The sequence below is a fragment of the Colobus angolensis genome, unplaced genomic scaffold (genome assembly GCF_000951035.1).
Source record: "Colobus angolensis palliatus isolate OR3802 unplaced genomic scaffold, Cang.pa_1.0 Scaffold327, whole genome shotgun sequence".
NCBI lineage: Eukaryota > Metazoa > Chordata > Mammalia > Primates > Cercopithecidae > Colobus > Colobus angolensis.
The window spans coordinates 557,842-582,490 of record NW_012116566.1 but is presented as its reverse complement, the minus strand read 5'-3'; the positions used below and the strand labels follow the sequence as shown (position 1 = coordinate 582,490).

Genomic DNA, 24,649 nt, shown 5'->3' with positions numbered 1-24,649 from the left:
GGTTTGTCACATAGGGGTGTGTGAGCTGTGGCTGTTTGTCACATGGTGTGTGTGTGCTGTGGTGGTTTGTCACATAGGGGTGTGTGAGCTGTGGCCGTTTGTCACATGGTGTGTGTGTGCTGTGGCAGTTTGTCACATAGGGGTGTGTGAGCTGTGGTGGTTTGTCACATAGGGGTGTGTGTGTGCTGTGGTGGTTTGTCATATAAGTGTGTGAGCTCTGGTGGTTTGTCACACGCCATGTGTGACACAGTACACACACACCCCCCATGTGACAAACAACAGCCACAGCTCACACACCCCTATGTGACAAACCACCACAGCTCACACACACCATGTGACAAACCGCCACAGCTCACACACACCATGTGACAAACCGCCACAGCTCACACACACCATGTGACAAACAGCCACAGCTCACACACCCCCATGTGACAAACCTGTGCGTTCTGCACATGTATCCTGGAACTCAAAGTAAAAACAACAACAACAACAACAAACAAAATATCTGTCACTCACTATCCCTTTATTCTCCTTCATTTTTTTTCCACTGAACTTGACACACACACACAATTTCTTGTCTATTTCACTAGAATATAAGATCCATGAGGAAAGGGATTTTGCTTTGTTTACTGCTGTATCCCCAGGACCTACTATACGAAAAAATACTTTTGAAGGGATGCATGAAATGACTAGCTTAAGAGAGTAAGTGGATTGCAATATGATCAACTAAAATAGAAAATATAGAAAGGAAGGTAGACTTGCAAGAATAGGTGACAGATTCTTTTTGAGACATGATGATTTTGAGGTCCCACTGTGAATATATGGTTTGGAACTTGTAGAGACGCTGGGATTGGAGATTAATATTTGAAAGTCATGGGTGCTTAGGTATCAGCAAAAGAATGAATTTTGAATCAAGGGGACATGATAAACTGTGTGGATCTTAGAGAGCTGCATGAGAAATAGTTTGGTGTGACTCCTGGCCGTTAGAACTGCATTCTTCATTATCTGCCTCCACTTCATGGGATTTGTAGGTAATGCTTTACCGCTGGTAAGGCCTTGGGGAATGCTGTTCCTGCAGCCATGCCTAATATACTTTGTCTTGTTCAGCTGAAAAACTCCAGTTTGCTGTAAAGATGACAACTTATATATACATTCTCAATTGTTTACACAGTTTTCATATTCTTTGCTGAGGATTTCTGCTCTTCCACAAGCCACTTGAAATAACTACTCTTTAAACACACACATACACACACCCATGGCAAGTCATGTGATAAACCTTGAAAGTCACAATGAATACAACAGGAATAAGTAATTTGAAATCTCAAGAGAGATTCAATGGAAACAAACATGTTCCATAGTTCAGTATTTAAGACTGTTAGCAGGAAACAATGATTTGCCTTGTTTTTGAGTATTAACTAGTAGAGCTCATACTTTTTGTTCTTCAAAATGACAAGTGCAAAATAGTTTTGTAATAAGCACAACCCACGCCAGCTTCCATCTCAAGCCATTTTCCAGTGTTATTTTAGTGAAACATTACCTGGAAGAGCTCTCTCTCAATTTGACTGCCATTATGAATGTATCTCGAGTTCTCATTCTTTTCACAGTGATTTCAAAGGTTTTACATATTTCATTAGCAAAACAAACTGTAGTATAATTCACTCCAACTGATTTTTAAGCAAATTGGAGTCTGAATAATACAGTGTATTAAATAGCATTGAGAGTTGGATACAGTGAATATCAAGCATACTATCCATTGCATCATATTTGTTATAGGCTAAGACTAGTTGCTATAGGCTAAGACGCATCTGTCAAGGTTCACGTTGGATAAATTGTGTTATTCAGTTACTACATATGTTCATTATATTTCATTTAAAATGTGATTATTTATATGACTATTAAAATGTACTCTCCCAATAATCTTCATAGATTATATTCCTTTCAAGAAATGTTACCACTTGCCCGGGCATGGTGGCTCACGCCTGTAATCCCAGCACTTTGGGAGGCCAAGGCGGGTGGATCACGAGGTCAGGAGATCGGGACCATCCTGGCTAACACAGTGAAACCCCGTCTCCACTGAAAATACAAAAAATTAGCTGGGCATGGTGGTGGGCGCCTGTAGTCCCAGCTACTCGGGAGGCTGAGGCAGGAGAATGACGTGAACCTGGGAGGCAGAGCTTGCAGTGAGCCGAGATCGCGCCACTGCACTCCAGCCTGGGGCGTGGTGAGAGACTCCATCTCAAAAATAAAAATAAAAATAAAAATAAAAATAAAAAAAGAAATGTTACCACTTCAGGAGAGCCACCTCTGTACTTAGAGCAGTAGATCTGAGCATTATACAAATGTCAGTTACAGTGTTAGACACTTTCAGACTGCTTCCCTTGACTGCCCTGCAGCCTTTTAAAGTTTTTAAATTTTTGGTAGAGTCAGGGTCTTGCCATGTTGTCCAGGCTGATCTGAAACTCCTGGGCTCAAGCAATCCTCCTGCCTTGACTTCCCAAAGTGCTGGGATTATAGGCATGAACCCCTGCGCCCAGCCTCTTTCCATCTGAAGGTTTCACCCACTTTCCAGACCGAGCCTTCTCTACCATCTTTGTCAGGCTGGCTGAAATCTGAGTAGAATGCCCAGGCTTGAAAAGGGATAATCTGACTTCTTTTCCAATTCACATGCCCTATGTACTGCATCACGCCCCAACTCTGGGCTTGGATGAAACACTGCATACACCATGCAGAATTGAATTTGGCCTCCTGAGTGGCTGCTGAAGGACTTGATGACACTACTCAAAAATGTGGATGAGTTAGCTTTCTGTGGGGAGACCCTTAATTAATAGGAACTAGGAAACAGAGGGAGGCAGGCAGCAAGATTCTCTCTCCCATGGAAACTCTGAGATGCAGTTCTTCCTTGCAGCCCTTCTGGAGAACTCTCATGTGCTAGGCAGCACATGTGGCTGAATGACCTTCCGTATTTGTGTGTGTGTTTTCTGAAGTTTTGGATGAAGTGGTAGCCAACACAGTAGCACATTGTGTCACTTTGCTTCATCTCTTTTCCTTGCCTCAAATCTTTTTTTCCTCTCACTCTTTGTTCTGGGTTTTCACCTCTCAAAGTATAATGCTCTGTTTTCTAGAGGACCTGCATTAAGATTATGACCATTCAAAAAATGAAGAAGACAATTTTTTTTTTGAGACAGAGTTTCGCTCTTGTTGCCCAGGCTGGAGTGCAATGGCGCGATCTCGGCTCACTGCAACCTCTGCCTCCCAGGTTCAAGCAATTCTTCTGTCTCAGCCTCCCAAGTAGCTGGGATTACAGGCATGTGCCACCACACCTGGCTAACTTTGTATTTTTATTAGAGATGATGTTTCTCCTTGTTGGTCAAGTTGGTCTCGAACTCCCAACCTCAGGTGATCCACCTGCCTTGGCCTCCCAAAGTGCTGGGATTGTAGACGTGAGCCACCATGCCCAGCCAAATAAGGTAATCTTTAAAAAAATTTTTTTTAAATATATTTAGGGGACAAAAGTGCAGATTTTGCATAGTAGTGAAGTCTGGGTTTTTAGTGTACCCATTACCTGAATAGTGAACATTGTGCTCAACAGGTGATTTATCAACCCTCATTCCCCTCTCAGACTCCCACCTTGTGCAGTCTTCAGTGTCTATTATTCTACTCTGTGTGTCCATGTGTTCCTACTGTTTGGCTCCCACTTACAAGTGAGAACATGCAATATTTGACATTCTGAGTTATTTCAGTTAGGATAATGGCCTCCAGTTCTATCCATGTTGCTGCAAAAGATATGACTTCATTCTTTTTTAGGGCTGAGTAGTATTCCATGATGAGTGTGTGTGTGTGTGTGTGTGTGTGTGTGTGTATACATATTATTTATCCAGTCTTCAGCTGATGGACACTTACTTTAATTATATATCTTTGCTATTGTGAATAGTGCTGTGATAAACATATGAGTGCAAGTATCTTTTTGATATGTTGATTTCTGTCCCTTCAGATATATACCTACTGGTGAGATTGCTGGATCAAATGGTAGTTCTATTTTAGTTATTTGAGAAATCCCCATATTGTTTTCCATAAAGGTTGTGCTAATTTACATTCCCACCAACAATGCATAAAGCATTCCTTTGTCTCCACATCTTTGCCAACATCTGTTGTTTTCTGACATTTTAATAATAGCCATTCTGGTGGCATAAGATGGTATCTCATTATGATTTTAATTTGCATTTCTCTGATGATTAGTGATGTTGAGCATTTTTTCATATGTTTGTTGGTCACTTGCATGTCTTCTTTTGAGAAATGTCTGTTCCTGTCCTTTGCCCATTTTTTTCAACAAATATTTAATAACAACGTAGGTAACATATGTTTATCTAACAGGAATTTTATGTCACTGCCACCAAATCCAAATATCCTGTTCACTGGACGAAATACCTGCTTTATGTGCATATGCTTCAGTGCAATTTTAAAAAATACTGTAATTATAAGTTCAGAACTTCTGAATTTCAACAGATGCTAGTGTTCTTTCCTTTTTTCATATGGGAAAATTCCTCTGAAAATCATTTGAAGCTTGGACAAAAATTCCACAGCTGTATTCCTCAGGATCACTTTGCAGAGTCTTCAAGATTCAGATACAGGGGAAGCTTCAATTCAACCTTTCAGAGAAGACATTCCAGCTTGCATGATCTCATCAACCAAGAGAATATTGGTGGCAATCACAGTGCAGGAGTGAAGAAGCTCTTTCTTTACACAACAGTTATCCCATATGCCTACTTCTACTGCTACCAGTGGCTCACCTGTGTCCAGGTCCACACCCACAAGCTGACCTGATTCTGAACATTCTGCTTGAATTTTAACTAGTATTTCCTGAAGGTCAAAACCAGAGTTCTGAGCAAGAACCTTTGGAATAATGAGCAACACATCAGCAAATGCTTGGACTCCAAGCTGTGCCCTGCCCTTTACACTGGGCTTATATTTAATCAGGGCTTCTGCCATTGCCACTTCCACAGCACTAGCACCTGGAAACACACAACCCTCATCAATAGCATTTTTGACAGCCCTCAAGCCATCCCTTACTGCATCTTTTGAGCTGAATGAGTGTGTGCTTATTTGGTCCTTTGATCAATAATGTGACAGAGTGAGTTTTGTTACATTTCTCAATAAAGGTGCACTTCTCTTCTCCCAATGTATGTTTGTATACAAGTCCTGCATGTCCCAAGCAATCAGGATTTAGGTTGTCAAAAGAATTCAGGGCTACCTCACCACAAGCAAGAGTCAGCCTCTCTATATTTCTCCTTTTATCTCTGTGCAGAGTGACTATGCCTTCTTTTGCAAGAGCATCTAAGGAAAAGAGGTCAATTCCCTCTTGATTAATAACAAATCCTTTATCTGAATCACCACAGACTTTCTTTTTCAGTTCTATTTTTTTTAACTCTTATCTTCAATGAATTTCCTTTCAGCTTTTATGAGTTTTTGTCTCCTTCTGCACTCTTGTAAAAAAAAAGCCAGAATTCACTTCTGTTTTTTCATATTCTAATGACACATTACACTTGAGAATGTATACATCCTCCACCCTTTTCTTCTTATCAAGATGCTGTGCTCCATGGTCCAAAACAAGCCCTCTGATTAAGCTTGTATCAGTTTCAGATTTATGTTTCATCTCCATGATCACAACCATGAAGAGATCAATAGGTTCATCTTGTCTTTTAATGGCCAAAATGGAGTTCACTACAGCCTCTGTTAGGGCCTCTGAAAGTTCAGCATGAACTTTTGTGCCAAGAGATGTTCTGGCCACATTTATTTTATTTATTTATTTATTTATTTTTTTGAGACAAAGTCTCACTCTGTCGCCCGGGCTGGAGTGCAGTGACCGGATCTCAGCTCACTGCAAGCTCCGCCTCCTGGGTTTACACTATTCTCCTGCCTCAGCCTCCCAAGTAGCTGGGACTACAGGCACCCGCCACCTCGCCCGGCTAGTTTTTTGTATTTTTTAGTAGAGATGGGGTTTCACCGTGTTAGCCAGGATGGTCTCGATCTCCTGACCTCGTGATCCGCCCGTCTCAGCCTCCCAAAGTGCTGGGATTACAGGCTTGATCTGGCCACATTTATAAGTGTTTCCCTGTCCATCTCTTTCCTTACTTTGACTTCTTCCAAAAACTGAAGGGCCTTTTCCTTTGCAGCTTCAAATCCTCCAGTGATTATTCTGGGATGAAGGCCTTCAGAAATGTAGAGATCTGCCTGTTTCAGTAGCTCTTCAATGATTAGGACATGGGAAGTTGTACTATCACTAGTTATATCATCCTGGGCTATTGCTACCTTTGCTATTAAGGAAGCTGTTGCGTGTTGAATTTGCATTTCGTGAAGCAGCACACTGCCATCTTTAGTAAGCTTGATGTCTCCAGCGCCAGAAACAAGCATCTTCATGGTGCTCTTGGGCCCCAGATTGGTCTTCAGCACGTCCTGCAGACCCTGCATAACGCTGATGTTGACCATTAGCGCCGCCTCCATTCGGGCCACCTCGGCCTTGGGGTTTAGGGTCTTCACCACCGCCATAGCTGCTGCAGTGGAGGAAAAGGAAGCCATGTGGCACAGAGAGCCCAGAGTCAGTGTGGCCCTTTTTTTAAATGGGGTTACTTTCTTCTAGGATTTTTAGTTTCTGCTCTTGTGTTTGGGTCTTTAATCCAACTTCAGTTACTAATTTTTGCATATGGTGAGATATATAGCTCCAGTTTCATTCTTCTATATGTGGCTATCCAGTTTCCTCAGCACCAGTTATTGAACAGGGTGTCCTTTCCCCAACATATTTTTTTGTTGACTTTGTCAAAGATCAGTTGGTTGTAAGTATGTGGCTTTATTTCTGGGTTATCTATTCTGCTCCATTGATCTATGTGTTTATTTTTTATACCATACCACGCTGTTTTTGTTACTACAGCCTTGTTATATAATTTGAAGTCAGGTAATGTCATGCCTCCAGCTTTGTTTATTTTGTTTTTGTTTTTGTTTTTGTTTTTTTTGAGATGGAGTCTCACTCATTGCCAGGGCTGGAGTGTAATGGCACAATCTCAACTCACTGCAACCTTCGCCTCCTGGGTTCAAGTGATTCTTGTGCCTCAGCCTTCTGAGTAGCTGGGATTACAGGCACCTGCCATCACAGCCAGCTAATTTTTTTTTTTTTTTTTTTGTATTTTTGGTAGAGACGAGGTTTCACCATGTTGGCCAGGTTGATCTCAACCTCCTGACCTCAGGTGATCCACTCGCCTTGGCCTCCCAAACAGTCCTGGGATTACAGCCGTGAGCCACCACGCCTGGCCACACCCGGCTAATTTTTGTATTTTTAGTAGAGATGGGGTTTCACCATGTTGGTAGGCCAGGCTTGTCTTGAACTCCTGATGTCAGGTGATCCGCCTGCCTGGGCTTCCCAAAGTGCTGGGATTACAGGAGTGAGCCACCACGCCGGGATCAGCTTTGTTCTTTTTTCTTAGGATTGCCTTGGCTGTTCAGGCTCTTTTTTTGATTCCATATGAATTTTTAGGGTAGTTTTCTCTTTCTTTTTTTTTTTTTTTTAGTTTTTTCTAATTCTGTGAAAAATGTATGTTGGTAATTTGATAAGGATTACAGTGAATCTGTAGATTGCATTGGGTAGTACAGTCCTTTTTTTTTTTTTTTTTGAAACAGAGTCTCTCTGTCGTCCAGGCTGGAGTGCAGTGGTGTGATCTGGGATCACAACAGGCTCCGTCCGCCTCTTGGGTTCCCGCCATTCTCCTGCCTCAGCCTCCCAAGTAGCTGGGACTACAGGCGCCCGCCACTAAGCCTGGCTAATTTTTTGTATTTTTTGTAGAGATGGGGTTTCACTGTGTTAGCCAGGTAGTACAGTCATTTTAATGATATTGATTCTTCTAATCTATGAGCATGGGATATTTTTCCATTTGTTTGTGTCATCTACAATTTCATTTATCAGTATTTCATAGTTCTCCTTATAGAAATTATTCCCCTCACTTGTTAAATATATTCCTAGGTATTTTATTTTGTTGTAGCTATTGTAAATAGAAATTGCCTCCTTAATTTGGTCCTCAGCTAAATCATTGATGTAGACAAACACTACTGATTTGTGTACATTAATTTTGTATCCCGAAGCTTTACTGAATTCATTTATCAAATCTAAGAGTTTTTTGGTGAAGTCTTTGGGGTTTTCTAGATATAAAATCATATCATCAGGCCAGGTGTGGTGGCTTACACCTGTAATCCTAGCACTTTGGGAGGCCGAGGCTGGTGGATCACCTGAGGTCAGGAGTTTGAGATCAGCCTGGCTAACATGGTTAAATCCTGTCTCTCCTAAAAATACAAAAATTAGCCAGGCATTGTGGCTGGTGCTTGTAATCCCAGCTACTTGAGAGGCTGAGGCAGGAGAATTGCTTGAGCCTGGGAGGCGGAGGTTGCAGTGAGTCGAGATCACACCACTGCACTCCAGCCTGGGTGACAGGTGAGACTCCATCTCAAAAAGAAAAAAACAAAATGAAACAAAAACCATATCATCAGTTAATAGGAATAATTTGACCTCCTCTTTTCCAAATTGGATGCCTTTTTTAAAAATTCTCTTGCCTGATGCTCTGGCAAGGACTTACAGTACTCTATTGAATAAGATTTGGTAAAAGAGGATATCCCTGTCTTTTTCCAGTTCTTAGAGGGAATGCTTTCAAGTTTTCCCTGTTAAGTATGATGCCGGCTATAGGTTTGTTATATACTGCCTTTATTAAGGTGAGGTATGCTCCTTCTATGCCTAGTTTGTTGAGGATTTTTATCATGAAGTGATGTTGAATTTTATCAAATGCTTTTCCTGTATCTATTGAGATGATCATTTGGTATTTGTCCATTCTGTTTATGTGATGTATCACATTTATTGATTTGCATGTTTGAACCATCCCTGCATCCCTGGGATAAATTCTGCCTAATCCTGGTGTATTATCTTTTTGATGTGGTGTTGGATTCGATTTGCTGGTATTTTGTTGAGAGTGTTTTTTTTTCCGTCTAATTTCATCAGGGATATTGATCTGTAGCTCTTTTTTTTGTGTCCTTGTCCGTTTCTTCATATCAGAGTGATACTGGCCTCATAGAATGAGCTAGGGAGAATTCTTTCCTCCTTTTTTGGAATAGTTTCATGAGGATTGGTATTAACTCCCCTTGGTATTTATCTTTGTGTGTTCTGTAGAATTTGGCTCAGTAATAAAAATCTTACCCTCTCCCCGCAGAAAAGCCCCAAACCAGATGGTGAATCCATCTGGGGTGGGGGGAGATTTTTTATTACTGATTCAATCTTGTTACTCATTATTGGTATGTTTAGGGTTTTTTTTTTTTCCTTTTTTATTTTAAAATTTATGTGGGTACATAGTAGGTGTCTATATTTATGGGATACATGAGATGTTTTGATACAGGCATGCAATGTGAAATAAGTACATCATGGGGAATGGGGTATCCATCCCATCAAGCATTTATCCTTTGAGTTACAAATAATCCAATTACACTCTTTTAAGTTGTTTTAATATTCAGGAATTTTATTTCTTCCTGGTTCAATCTCGGGAGGTTGCTTGTTTCCAGGAATTTATCCACTGGAAAAGAATTTTTTCTTTTTAGACGGAGTTTTGCTCTTGATGTCCAAGGTGGAGTGCAATGGCGCAATCTTGACTCACTGCAACCTCCGCCTTCCGGGTTCAAGCGATTCTCCTGCCTCAGCCTGCTGAGTAGCTGGGATTACATAATTTTTTGTATTATTTAGTAGAAACAGGGTTTCATCACGTTAGCCAGGCTGGTCTCAAACTCCTGGCCTCAGGTGATCTGCCTGCCTCGGCCTCCCAAAGTGCTAAGATTACAGATGTGAGCCACTGTGCCTGGCCTAGAAAATCTTAAATGTGGTCTGGTGATCCTTCAGTGGATCTGTGAGGTCAAAACCAATTTCTTAATAATACTAAATTTATTTGTCTTATTCACTCTCAATCTCTCAGGAATATATTGTGGAGTTTTCCAGAATGTGATATTGCAGCTGTCTGAATACAGAAGCAGATCTGAAAAATCTAGCTTCATTCTATTAAGGCAGACATTAAAGAGACTTGCAGAAGTTGAAACAATGTTACTTTTCTCACCACTTTTCAGTTTTGGAAAGGATAGTTGTTACTCACAGTTCCAAAGGAAGGAGCACACACTACAGCATTCAGGGCCACAAGAGGAAGAATCAAGGTCAGCTGGGAGGCAGGAGTGAGGGGAAAGCATGGGCAAGAGCCTTGATTGTGATGTGTGCATTCTGGAATGGGTGAGAAAGGGTAAGCAGGCTAAGAATCAGCTAATTTGAATAATTTCAGCTGGCTCCAGGGTTGTCTCACAGTGGTCTGGTACCTGGCCCTCAGGTGATTAGGACAGGGGAGTAATGCTCTGAAGTTTAATGCTGAGTGCTCACCACTCAGCCCTGGTGAGAGTCTGAGAAAGGGAGCACCTGGGGGTATGGGTTTTTGATTGGATAGTTTGCATATACAAAGTATGGTCACACGATAGTTGTTTTCCATCTCTAGGAATAATTAGCTACCTCTGGGAGGGGTAGCCTCTGACTGGTCAGCAAGGCCCCAGACACCAAGCATACAAAGAATACAGAAATTGGCCGGGCATGGTGGCTCATGCCTGTAATCCCAGCACTATGGGAGGCCGAGGCGGGTGGATCACGAGGTTAAGAGATAGAGACCATCCTGGCCAACATGGTGAAACCCCGTCTCTACTAAAAATACAAAATTTAGCTGGGCATGGTGGCTGGCGCCTGTAGTCCCAGCTACTCAAGAGGCTGAGGCAGGAGAATCACTTGAACCCAGGAGGCGGAGGTTGCAGTGAGTTGAGATTGCGCCACTGCACTCCAGCCTGGCAACAGAGTGAGACTCTGTCTAAAAAAAAAAAAAGTAAGAATACGGAAATTAAGAAAATATAATTAATACAAGTCCTTAATAATTTTTAAGAGTATAAAGAATGTAGGGATGTTCTGAGACTAAAATGCTTGTGAGCTTCTGGGCTAGGTTATGCACTAACAGAGACGCCCCAAATCCCAATGGCCTAACGTGGCAAAGAGGTTTTTTTCTTATGCAAAGTCTTCACACTTCTGAAAGGCAGTATAAAAAATATTTTAACATTAAAAAAAAAAAAAGGCCATAATGTCAGAACAAAGGAAAATCACTTTAATTACTTTAGCTTAATGACAAATTGTTATGATTTTTCTTTTTTCTTCATAAATTAGTGAAATTTCAGCACTACTTAGGAAGAGTTCAGGGACTGGTGCTTGGCAGTTTCTGACGTCTAGGACAATTATGGATAGAAACGATACGAAAGGAAGAAAAGACTTTGTTAATGCTGAGAGAACTTAGAGAGTGGGAGGCTGAAGATACTGGAAAAAAAGGCACTCAGTGGAAACCCTGGGGGGTGTGAAGGGAAAGAGGGGGGATGGTCTAAAATAGGAAAGACAGCTCTTCCTCAGAAACTGGCTGCAAAGGAGGATGAGACAGTGCCCTTGAAGATAATTTAGTTGGGGGAAAGAGAAAAGCTAAGAGTTCGCCCTCAATGGCACTGGTTTTCTCTATGACTCACAGGCAAATTCACTGCATAAAGTTAAGAGGGCATTGAACGATGAGGGCTTAAGAGACCCATTGCAGGACTTGCGGAAGGGAGCAGGGCAAGAACATAAGATGATGGAGCAGAATTGAAGGCCCAGCTGAGTTTAGACTTTAAATTGTAATAGCATGAAGCACAGAGTAGCCTAATTTTTCTAACTGTGCTCCTTCCTTCTTCCTGGCTTTTAATAGAGGAGGAATTGGAGGTGGGGATTAGAGAATTGATGCTTATCAAGAGGCAGCATGGTATGGTGCTTAAGAACATGGCTGTTGAAGCCAGCTGCCTGGGTTAAAATCCTCCTGCCACTTACTTTCTTATTCAGAAAATGGGGCTATTAATAGTCTTATGGTGTTTTAATGAGGACAGCAGTTGGTTTGAGGATGACACAAGTACATGCTGTGGATTGTCCTTCCACATCCCCACTGCTGGGGAGTCAAGGGATCTACCTTGGTTTCTTGGGCTTCTGTGCATGGTGGACTCTTGAGAAGGGACAAGCCCAGTTCCTCTCCTCTCCCTGCCCATTTTCTTCGGTGGTGTGCCCTGCTCAGTCTCTTCATCCTTGGTCCTCATTATCCTCTCTGTGGTGGGTTTTCCCCTATTCTCTTTCCAAACGATTTTCTGGCGTAATCTGTAAGCCTTACAGATCAGAACTTTAGTTTTGAGTCTCAGTTACCTATAGTAGGAGTAAACTATACGAACTCTGTTTGTATTTTTACTTTAATAATCCTGGCCTACCCATTCACCTGCTGGCTCTCCAGAGACCTCTGGATCACTGAGAAAAGATCACGTATGGATGATGTAAAAGATAAAAGCATAAACATACACTTCAAAAAATCTCTTTTTACTTGTTACCTCTCTTAATTCTCCTATAGGTAGATGTTCTCTTCCTTCTACATACCCAAGACTGATGCTCAGAGGATTAAAAACCTGCTCAGAGTTGCACAGCCAGTTGCTGGCAGAGTAGCAATTCAATTCTATGCTGTGCACTTACAGCTCAGTAATCCACATTCCCTCAAACAAACAGCTGAACTGGTCCAGGGTTGAGGGGTAGACGGATGGTGGCACTTAGGACAAAGGGGTGAGAGAGTTGTAGGTGTTCATGAGAGTAGCTGCTTACTGTAAGCAGCAAAGGCAAGAGGGTACAGGGTTATGTGCAGAGAGGGACTGACAAACAGGGAGAAAGGGAAGGAGCAAAAGAGCTGCAAGTCACAATGCAATTGATGAACAAATGGGAGAGATGAAAGGAGAGGTGACCTGACCGAGAGTGGAATCCAAAGTTGACTATTTTAAGGGTATTGGTCCACTTCTGGTTGATGACAAGTATAGAGTGTAGCCACTGGACTAAGTTGATGAAGAGAAGTTAAAGCCAGTGGTGTGGACATTAAGGATTGTTTTAGTTGTTTGTTTGAGTGAATGTTGAAATTAATAGATCTGTTGCTGAAGTCCTTTATGAATGTTTGAGAGTGATCTTGAAAAGTAGGCAGGGACCAAGGCAGCAGACAGGCTCACAGCTGGTCCAAGGTTGGGGCCTCCCACAAAGTGAAGGGTTTTGGAGGCAGGAAAAATCAGATTTTTTTGTTGTTGTTTTTTATTTTGTTTATTTTTTGTTGTTGTTGTTTTTTGAAACAGAGTCTCCCTCTATTGCCCAGGCTGGAGTGCAGTGCAGTGGTGCAGTCTTGGCTCACTACAACCTCCACCTCTCGGGTTCAAGCGATTCTCCTGCCTCACCCTCCTGAGTATCTGGGACTACAGGCCCGCGCCACCATGCCCAGCTAGTTTTTTTGTATATTTATGTATTTTTTAGTAGAGACGGGGTTTCACCATATTGGCCAGGCTGGTCTGGAACTCCTGACCTCGTGATCCACCCACCTCGGCCTCCCAAAGTGCTGGGATTACAAGTGTTAGCCACCGCGCCGGGCCGAATCAGTGCTTTTATTTTTTTTTTTTCTTTTTTGAGATGGAGTCTGGCTCTGTCACCCAGGCTGGAGTGCAGTGACGCAATCTCGACTCACTGCAAGTTCCGCCTCCTGGGTTCACACCATTCTCCTGCCTCAGCCTCCCGAGTAGCTGGGGACTACAGGCGCCTGCCACCGCACATGGCTAATTTTATGTATTTTTAGTAGAGATGGGGTTTCACCGTGTTAGCCAGGATGGTCTCGATCTCCTGACCTCGTGATCTACCTGCCTCAGCCTCCCAAAGTGCTGGAATTACAGGCGTGAGCCACCGTGCCCTCCCTGATTCAGTGTTTTCAATTGCAGTACTTGGCAGTTCTCATATGCGACTTCATTGGGTTCTCCCAGTAATCAAGCAAGATGCACACAGAGCAGGAAATAGACTTTCTCCAAGAAAACCAGCTGTTAAGTAGCAGCATTTGGACTCAGTTCAAGTCTCCTGGCTGGAGTTTGCTGTGAGAGCCTTATTCCTCTACATATTATTCACAGTAGGAAATCAATCCCTTAGAAAGAAAACTTCTTTATAGATTCTTTCTACAAAGAAAACGAAGATTTTTCTACATTTTCTTCGTTCAGACTGCTAAAAATCTGTAGGCTGTCATGGTGGGGAAGAGCTATTGGGCTGACAGGAACTGGCTCGGGACGGTCTTGTGGTGCCACCTAGTGTCCATGATTGGGTTTATCCACAAAGCTTTGACTAAATTACATGAAAAATAATGTAAGGAAATTGCAAGTAGCTGATTAATTTTGCAAGAGAATAGCTATTAAAGCACCTAACAGTTTTGTCTCTCTACCAGGAAGATTTCTTATTCTGGCCTCTTGTCTACCCCGAGGACCAGACCAATTCAGTAAGTTACTTTGTTGGATAAAACAAAATATGCCCTAGTGAAGTCCAAGGTTACTTAAAATTAACATGTTCCATAAGGTCTTAGATCATTCTGTATAGTGGAAAGAGCACTAGGCTTGGTGCTCTGACCAGTTCAGGTCTTAACTCAGTGGGATGGTGTATGAAAGGTGCTTCAAAACTATGAAGCGCTAAGCAAGTGTTAGATAATAGTGATAATTTCACAAGCACTGTTCTGGACCTTTGACACACCTCCTTTCTAATCCTCGTATTTATAAGACAGCAGGCACTATCCAGATTTTGCATCAAAGAAACTGAGGCTCAGAAATGTTAAATAACTTGCCCGAGGTTACACAGCTATTTTTTTCTCTGCCATACTATATGACCATTATAATACTGACATAAGGAATTAATATTAAATCATGTAACAAAAATTTATTAAGGAAAAAATTTATTATTTATACTATACACTGGGTTAAGAATAAGGTATATAAAGATCAACAAATATTATGGACTGAATGTTTGTGCCCCTCCCCCACCATTGCATATGTTTAAGCTCTAACCCCCAATGTGACTGTATTTGGAGATTAGACCTCTAAGGAAAAGCAATTAAGGTTAAATGAGATTGTAAGGGTAGGACTCTAATCCAGTGGGATTACAGTCAGCTCTCTGTATCTGCCGGTTCTACATCTGTGGATTCAACCAACTGAAGATTTTTTTTTAAAATTCAGAAAAAAACAATTAAAAATAATACAATAAAAAGAAATACAAATAAAAAGTTTAACAACTATGTACATAACATTTACACTACATTAGGTATTATAAGTGATCTAGAGATGATTTAAACTATATGGGAGGATATGCATAGGTTATATGCAAATGCTACATCACTTTATATGAGGAACTGAACATCCTCAGATTTTGGTATTCATGAGGGGTCCTGGAATCAATCCCCCACGGATACTGAGGAACAACTGTATATTCTTATAAGAAGAAAAGTTGGCCAAGCGCAGTGGTTCATGCCTGTAATCCTAGTGCTTTGAGAGGCCAAGAGAGTAGGATTTGCTTGAGGCTAGGAGTCTGAGACCAGCCTGGGCAACACAGTGAGACTCTGTCACTACAAGAAATTAAAAAGAAAATTATCTGGGCATGGTGGCATGTGCCTGTAGTCTTAACTACTCAGGAGGCTGAGGCAAGAGGATCGTTTGAGCCCTGGACTTTAAGGCTGTAGTAAACTATGCCACTGCACTCTAGCCTGGGTAGCAGAGCAAGACAATGTTTAAAGAAAAAAAAAAAAAAAAAGGAAGAACATAGCTGAACAAAGCTGGAGGCATCATATTGCTTGATTTCAAAATATGCTACAGAATGATAGTAATCAAAATCAGCATGCTACTGGCATGAAAACAGACACATAGACCAGTGAAACAGAATAGAGAAACTAGACATAAATGCATACATTTACAGTCAACTCATTTTTGGTACAGGTGCTAAGAACGTACAATTGGGAAAGGAGAGTCTCTTCAGTAAATGGTAATGGGAAAATGGAATAACCATATGCAGAAGAATAAAACTATATCCCTCTTACCATAACAGAAATAAAATCAAAATAGAGTAAAGACTTACATCTAAAACCTGAAACTATGAAACTACTAGAAGAAAACAATGGGGAAATGCTCCAGGACATTGGTCTGGACAAAGATTTTTTTTTGTGTAAGACCTCAAAACCACAGGCAACCAAAGCAAAAACAGAATGGGATTACATCAAACTAAAAACTTTTTGCACAGCAAAGGAAACAATCAACAAAGTGAAGAGTTCGAGACCAGCCTGGGCAACACAAGGAGACCTCGTCTCTACAAAACATAAAAGATTAGCTGGACGTGGTGGTGCATGCCTGTGTTCCCAGCTACTCTGGAGGCTGAGGGAGGAGAATCATTGAGGCCAGGAGTTCAAGACCAGCAGCCTGGGCAATATAAATGAGACCCTGTCAAAAGAAAGAAAGAAAGGAAGAAACAGAGAGAGAGAAAGACAGAGAGAGAATGTGATATATATACACAATGGAATGTTATTCAGCCACAAAAAAGAATGAAATACTGTCATTTGCAGCATCAGGAAAAAAAAACTGGAGGTCATTATGCTAATTGAAATAAGCCAAGCACAGAAAGCCACACATTTCGTGTTCTCAATCATATGTGGCAGATTAAAAAAAGTGGATCTCATGAGGGTAGACTGGTGATTACTAGAGGTTGAGAAGAGTAGGGAGGAGGAGGGATGATGAAATGTTAATTAATGGGTAAAATATATAGTTTGATGGAAGAAAGAAGACATAGTGTCTGATAGAGCAGTAGTTACAATAATCTATATTGTATAGTCCAAAATATCTAAGAGAATTTGAATGTTTCCAGGATAAAAAAAGACAAATATTTAAGGTGATGGGCATCCCAATTACACTGAGTTGATCTTTACTATATGAATGTATTATCACATGTTCCCCAAAATATGTACATTATATATAAAATAAAAATAAAGTTTTCTATTAGAAACTTAGTTTTAAAGGATATAATTTCCATTGTATTGTAAATAGGTATTTTAAAATAATCATGACTTATTTCCAATAGAATCTAACACATTAGAAATTCATTATCATTCATAAAAAACTGTAATTTTACATCATTCCTTTTTCTTATTGAATTATTTCCTTTCTGTTTCCCATTCACAGAATTCTATTTAATGCAATATATTTTTATGTTTGAAAGTCTTTTATTAAATTTACTTGAAAGTTTCATTATAACATTAGCCATAAAAATCTGATCAAAACAGCATATTTAAATGTTGGTAATTGTTACATATACTTAGTAAAATTTGATTATATACATCTCTTTCAAAATTTATTGATGAAGGCAGGGCATGGTTGCTCATGCCTGCCATCCAAGCACTTTGGGAGGTCAAGGCAGGGGAATTACTTGAAACCAGGAATTCAAGACCAGCTTGGATAACATGGTGAGACTCTGTGTTTATAAAAAAAAATTAGCTGGGTACGGTGGCATGTGCCTGTAGTCTCAGCTACTCGGGAGGCTGAGGCGGGAGGATTGCTTAAGCCCAGGAGTTTGAGGCTGCAGTGAGCTATGACTGCACCACTGCACTCCAGATCTATCAACGAATACAATTTACTGTTAGAAAGAGATAGGATTTAATTTCAATTCTATGCCTATTTTTGAATTTTATAAAAACTATGAAACACTGTCCTCCTAAATAGATGGAAATAGTTTTGTTATCACAAAATCAAATCCTTGAGCTTCCGAATTGCATGGCAAAAATATCATAGTAATCTCTCATGAAATATTATTTTTAATCATCAGCTAATAACTTTAGGCTCTCCCTCAAATTTGTTCAAAGCAAGGAATCAGAAATCACCTGAATTTCAAAGGAATGATTATCTAATTATTAAGAGTAGATCACCCTTTCCATTTCTGGGATGTACAGTAAGGCAGCTGTCTCACTTTAAATCTTCATTCTAAGGTGAACATTAGGTAAGGCAGAGAGCTTTGCCATGAGTCTGTCACCTTGATGACATAAGATGCCACCGATACTTTTTACCAATACTCTCTTCTTTGTTCTTCCAAGACTGCCTCAGGAGCAAGTCATCTTTTAGGGAAACTAAAAGCTTAAAATTTGAGCCTCAGAGAAGTTAAATGACTTGCCCAAGGTCATATAGCTAGTTTTCTCTTTGCTACACTACATCACCCTTACCAACCCACTCTATGCTATATCTGAATTAACATACCGGCAAAAATACTCCACTTAAATATCAAAATATCCACTCTTAAGGGAAGAAAAGGAAAGACATGAAGGAAACAAACCAAAAGGGAAAAAACCAAATGTAAGTTTCCGGTGCCTTATTGTAGACTCCTCTGAAAGAAGTATTTAAGTTGTTCATCTGATTTGAAGCTCTAGAATACCACCATCCAATTACATAACTTAAGATTTTCTAGTAGCCATATTAAAAAAGCAAAAAGCAACAGTTGAAATTAGTATTTTATATAATGCAGTATTTCCAAAATTTTGCCAACATATAATCAATATTTTAAAATTATAGGCCAGGTGTGGTGCTTCATCCCTGTAATCCCAGTACTTTGTGAGGCTGAGGCAGGAGGATCGCTTGAGCCCAGGAGTTCGAGACCAGCCTGGACAACATGGTGAAACAGAAAATATAAAAATTTAGCTGGGTGTGATGCTGTGTACCTGTAGTCCCTGCTATTTGGGAGGCTGAGATGGGAGGATCACTTAAGCCTGGGAGGTCGAGACTGCAGTGAGCTATGATCAATTCCATTGCACTCCAGCCTGAGCAACAGAGTGAGACTCTGTCTCAGAAAAAAAAAAAAAAAAAAATATATATATATATATATATATGTGATTATTTTACATTCTTTTTAGGGGGCGTACTAAGTCCTTAAAATCCTGTGTTTTTCACAAACAGCAAATCTTAATTCTGAGCAGCTACATTTCAAGTGCTCAAGAGGCACACTTGCCTACTGGCTACTGTATTGGACAATGTAGTTCTTGAGGCACACACTAGAAAGATTTGGCATGGCTAAGAACCTTTTATTTTTGTTAAGCAGGGATATGGTAAACATGAAGGAAGTGGTTAGAAAGGAGCACAGGCCTATTTACGTCCTCATGCACCTGTAAAAAGATCTTGTACTCCAGGGCCTTTGCTGCGCAACTGTATAAAAGTGGTGTTGCTGTGCCTCAGGAGACACAGGTGCCTCAGTTTGAAGACCACTATCTTAAGACGGATTCTGGCTGCCAAGGTCTATAGGAATGATGCAATAGTGATGAAATTTTATACATTCTCATCCCTAAATTCTGGACCAAGACAAAAGAAAAATGTGTGAGACAAAATATTAGCAGAAGATCCAGAAAGCCCTTGTGACTTTGCCAGTGATATCCTGGTATGACTTTCAAAGATAAAGTTGACAACCTACCTTCTCACAAGTAGAGTTTTTGTTAATAGTAGGTATATTAGTCATGGTTCTCTAAAGAGACAAAACGAATAGGATAGATGTATATATAAAGGGGTGTTTATTAAGGAGTATTAACTCGCATGATCACAAGGTGATGTCCCACAATAGGCTGTCTGCAAGCTGAGGAGCAAGGAAGCCAGTCTGAGTCCCAAAGCTAAAGAACTTGGAGTCCAATGTTTCAGGGCAGGAAGCATCCAGCACAGGAGAAAGATGTAGGTCAGAAGACTAAACCAGTCTAGTCTCTTCACATTCTGCTGCCTTTTTTGTGGGGGGGGGGTGGGGGAGGACGGAGTCTCGCTCTGTAACCCAGGCTGGAGTGCAGTGGCGAGATCACAGCTCACTGCAAGCTCTGCGTCCCGTGTTCACGCCATTCTCCTGCCTCAGCCTCCCGAGGAGCTGGGACTACAGGCGCCCACCACCATGCCTGGCTAATTTTTATGTATTTTTAGTAGAGACAGGGTTTCACTGTGTTAGCCAGGATGGTCTCAATCTCCTGACCTCATGATCCGCCCTCCTTGGCCTCCCAAAGTGCTGGGATTACAGGCGTGAGCCACCGTGCCTGGCCTTCTGTCTGCTTTTATTCTAGCCACCCAGATTAAGGCTGGGTCTGCCTTTCCCAGTCCCCTGACTCAAATGTTAATCTTCTTCGGCAACAAACATCCTCACAGACACACCCAGGAACAATACTTTGTATCCTTCAATCAAGTTAACACTGAATATTAACCATCACAGCAGGGTAGTGCTTTTCCTTGTGACTACCAAGGAGATGAGATCAGGCTGTGAGAGAACCATTAACCTAACGCCAGACTACTTGAGGAGGTGAAGGTTTCCTGTGAGTGACAAAGGGTCTCTTCCTTACCTTTATTTTCTTAGGAAACATCTATGATTTGCCCCTCTAGCTCTTTTTAAGTTCCACTATGTGCTATCAATGATGGGTTTCCTTTCCAAAGAAACCCATATGCTTGTCCTAAAAAGGTAAGTGTAGGGAATTACTCTGTAGGGAATTACCTGGCCCTAGCAGACCAAGATACCAAGACTAGATGGTTTAAATAACAGATATTTTCTCACAGTACTGGAGACTGGAAAGTTAAGATTGAGGTGCCAGCTGATTGAGTTTCTGCTAATGGCTTTCTTCCTGGTTTTCAGATGGCTGTCTTCTTGCTGTGTCCTCACATAGTGAGCTCTGGTGTCTCTTCTTCTTATAAGGACGCCAGCCCCTTCATATTAGGGCCCAACCCTTTTGACCTCATTTAACCTTTATCACCTCCTTGTAGGCCCTATCTCCAAGATGTAGGTCAAAAGAAAAATGAAAAATGTGTGAGACAAAATATTAGCAGAAGATCCAGAAAGCCCTTGTGACTTTGCCAGTGATATCCTGGTATGACTTTCAAAGATAAGGTTGACAACCTACCTTCTCACAAGTAGAGTTTTTGTTAATAGTAGGTATATTAGTCATGGTTCTCTAAAGAGACAAAATTGGGGGTTAGGACTTCAACATATGAATTTTGGGGAGACACAATTCAGTAATTCAATCCATAGCAGATACTAAGCTACCAGGACTATGGAATTCCATCCATAGCAGATACTAAGGTATCAAGAGTATGGAATTCCATTTCAGAAGCTCTCCAAACAAATTAAGATTATCATCTGTCTGGAGGATTCTTAGGGGTGAAATTCTGTTTAGCCAGAGGCAAATGACTGATTTAATATTTTCCGGAACTCCAAGTCTGTGAACTATAACAGCATCATTCTCTCTCCTCCTTATATACAAAACGGTTTCATTTTCATGATAACATAAATTTCATTATGACCCATACTTCTCCCAATAAAAACTCTTGGGGAAAGTTTTGGGGGTTTCCAGGTAAACTAATTTTATAGCAAGATATTTTTTTCTATTGAGCTATTTCCTCTATTTTTTCTCTATAAAGTTATTTCATTTAACTTCAGAACTACAAAAAGCACAGTAGGTTTTTTCCCCCTCTAATTCTGTTTTTTAAAAATGGGCATTCAATTAAAACCTAGATGACGGGTTGACAGTTGCAGCAAACCACCATGACACATGTATACCTATGTAACAAACCTGCACGTTCTGCACGTTTCCCAGAACTTAAAGGAAAAAAAAAACCACCAAAATACCAAAATGGGCATTCAATAATCAGGAGGCATTTTGAGTAAGTCTTTAAAATTAATACTTGAGTATTCCTAGGGTAGTTAATTTCTAAGTGAAACTAACAATAGTTTCTTCCAAAGCTTGGTTACAGTCCATGAACCTATAAAACTAGAATAAACTAAAAAGTACCTTTCCTGTGAGTACTTTAGAGATTGATGTACAGAATACACTTCAAATCTAATTGTTATTGCTGTGGCACTGGGAAATTCCAGAGAGTATAAAAATATAGGGTATTTTAACCTGACTGTAAATTATGAGTTTATGGTACTGAAAAGGGGGACTATGCATCCAACTTGTGTTAAGCTCCTTAAAGAAAATTTTAAAAAATAAGAACACTGTAATGGCTTAGCATTGTTCTTTGGGAACAGTTGTAATACAAGTAAGGACTACAGCATTCAATGAAAAGGAATGTGGAATCTTTCACATATTAACTATTCTAGGCAAGGCCACTGAAGCAGATATATAAATTTAAGGTGATTGATTGAAAATGTAAGTTACCAAGTATTTGCAAATTACAGTAACATCATATTTATTTATCTGATGTTTGATTCTAAGAAGAAACTGAAAACTGACGCATTGTCTGTAAGTTATTACATAGGCTTTTACTTAAGCTTATGGGTTTTTATGTTATTTATCTTGACATAAGAATAGGCTAATTGTTGTAATTATATCACAGTTCATGGGCTTTATTCTCATGACTGCCTCTAAGAAACCCTAGTGTTTGGCTGGGCGTGGTGGCTCATGCTTGTAATCCCAACACTTTGGGAGGGCGTGGTGGGCAGATCACTTGAGGTCAGGAGTTGGAGACAAGCGTGGCCAACATGGTGAAACCCTGTCTCTACTAAAAATACAAAACAAAACAAAACAAAAATTAGCCAGTCGTGGTGGTGGGCGCCTATAGTCCCAGCTACTTGGGAGGCTGAGGCAGGAGAATTGCTTGAACCCGGGAGGCAGAGGTTGCAGTGAGCTGAGATCATGCCACCACACTCCAGCCTGGGCAACAGAGCGAGACTCTGTCTCAAAAAAAATAAAATAAAAAAAGAAACCCCAGTTTTTGATTTATTTAATACACATATACATTCCTCTAATCATTTCATTCTGTAATAACAGTAAAAAATTGGCATATCCCAAATATGAATATATTAAAAACTCATGTTGCATCTCTGTATTTATTATGTATACCAGAAACATACACACCATAGAAGTTTTAAAAGATAAAGACAAAATAATTTAACGGTTAATTTTTAATTTTTTTTTTTTTTTTTTTAGACAGAGTGTCACTCTGTCGCCCAGGTTGGAGTACAGGGGAGCAATCTCGGCTCACTGCAACCTCCACCTCCCAGGTTCAAGAGATTTTTCTGCCTCAGCCACTCGAGTAGCTGAGATTACAGGTGATCACCACTATGCCCAGCTAATTTTTGTATTTTCAGTAGAGACAGGGTTTCACCATGTTGCCCAGGCTGGTCTGGAACTCCTAACCTCAAGTGATCCACGGGCCTTGGCCTCCCAAAGTGCTGGGATTACAGGCATGAGCCACCACGCCTGGACAACGCTGAATTTTTTAAATTAAAGGACAAAGTTAGAACAATGACTAGATATTCTTATTTTGGAAGGTCTTGGTTTAACACTTTATGATATGGTGGTTTATTTATTTATTTGGAGACAGGGTGTCACTCTGTCGCTCAGGATGGAGTACAATGGCATGATCTCAGCTCAGTGAAGCCTCCACCTCCCAGGTTCAAGTGATTCTCCTGCCTCAGTCTCCTGAGTAGCTGGGACTACAGGTGCATGCCACCACATCCAGCTAATTTTTGTAGTTTTTGGTAGAGATGGATTTTTACCATGTTGGCTAGGCTGGTCTCGCACTCCTGATCTCACGTGATTCACCCACCTAGGCCTCCCAAAGTGCTGGGATTATAGGCGTGAGCCATCGCAGCCCACCTGGATTTTATTTTTGATTAAAAAAAAAATAGAGACCTTATTTTTTAGAACAGTTTTAGATTTACAGAAAACTTGAGAAGATAGTACAGAATTCCCATATACTCTGCATTCCAACTTCCTCTATTACTAACATCTAACATCTTACATTATTATGGTATGTTACTTTTGTGTTGTTGTTGTTGTTGTTGTGAGACAGGGTCTCATTCCGTCACCTAGGCTGGAGTGCTGTGGCGCGATCATCACTCACTGCTGCCTCAAACTCCCAGGTTCAAGAAGTCTTCCCACCTCAGCCTCCCGAGTAGCTGGGACCACAGGTGCACACCACCACACCTGGCTAATTTTTGTCTGTAGAGGTAGGGTTTCACCATGTTGCCTAGGCTGATCTTGAACTCCTGGGCTCAAGCAGTCCTCCCGCCTCAGCCACACAGAGTGCTGGGATTACAGGCATGAACCACTCCATTTGTTACAATTAATGAATTAGTACTGATATATTAACTGAAGTCCATGGTTTATTCAGATTTCCTTGTTTAACCTAATGGTTTTTTTTCTGTTACAGGATCCCACCCAGGACATCAGAATTATATTTAGTTGCCATCTCTCCTCTTCGCTGTGCGTTTCTCATACATTCCTTGTTTTTGATGACCTTGACCGTTTTAAGAGTACTGGTATTTTGTAGGATGCCCCTCTATTGGAATTGTCTAATTTTTTTTTTTTCTAATTAGACTGGGGTTATGGGTTTGGGGGAGGAAAACCATAGAAGTACAATGCCATTTTTATCAGATCATATGAAGGTTACATGCCATCAACATGATTTATCACTGAGTTCAGGTCACATATTAACTTGGTGGCCTATTGTTAACTTTTCAGTTTCTACTAAGGTCCAGTAGCAAACCAAAAGTTGTTTCTTAAAAGCAGAGTAGTTACCCACAGACAATGACAGAGATTTGCTCCAAAATCCTAAGGGTTTGTACTGTGATTCACCAATGGTTGCTTGCCAAAGATTATAAACAGCACTTACTTACTTTTTGGGAGAAAGGGCCTTGCTCTGTTGACTAAGCTGGAGTGCAGTTGCATGATCATAGCTCACTGTAACT

At 40.7% G+C, this 24,649-nt stretch overlaps 1 protein-coding gene across 1 annotated transcript; it reads right to left on the bottom strand.

The window, feature by feature from the left end:
* Positions 1 to 4,320: 4,320 nt before the first annotated feature.
* Positions 4,321 to 6,543, bottom strand: LOC105518685 (T-complex protein 1 subunit zeta-like). The gene is given in 5 exon segments (XM_011951764.1): positions 4,321 to 5,076; positions 5,078 to 5,424; positions 5,427 to 5,484; positions 5,486 to 5,777; positions 6,077 to 6,543. Coding segments are annotated over 5 exon segments (1,599 nt in total). The 3' UTR covers positions 4,321 to 4,641.
* Positions 6,544 to 24,649: the final 18,106 nt, after the last annotated feature.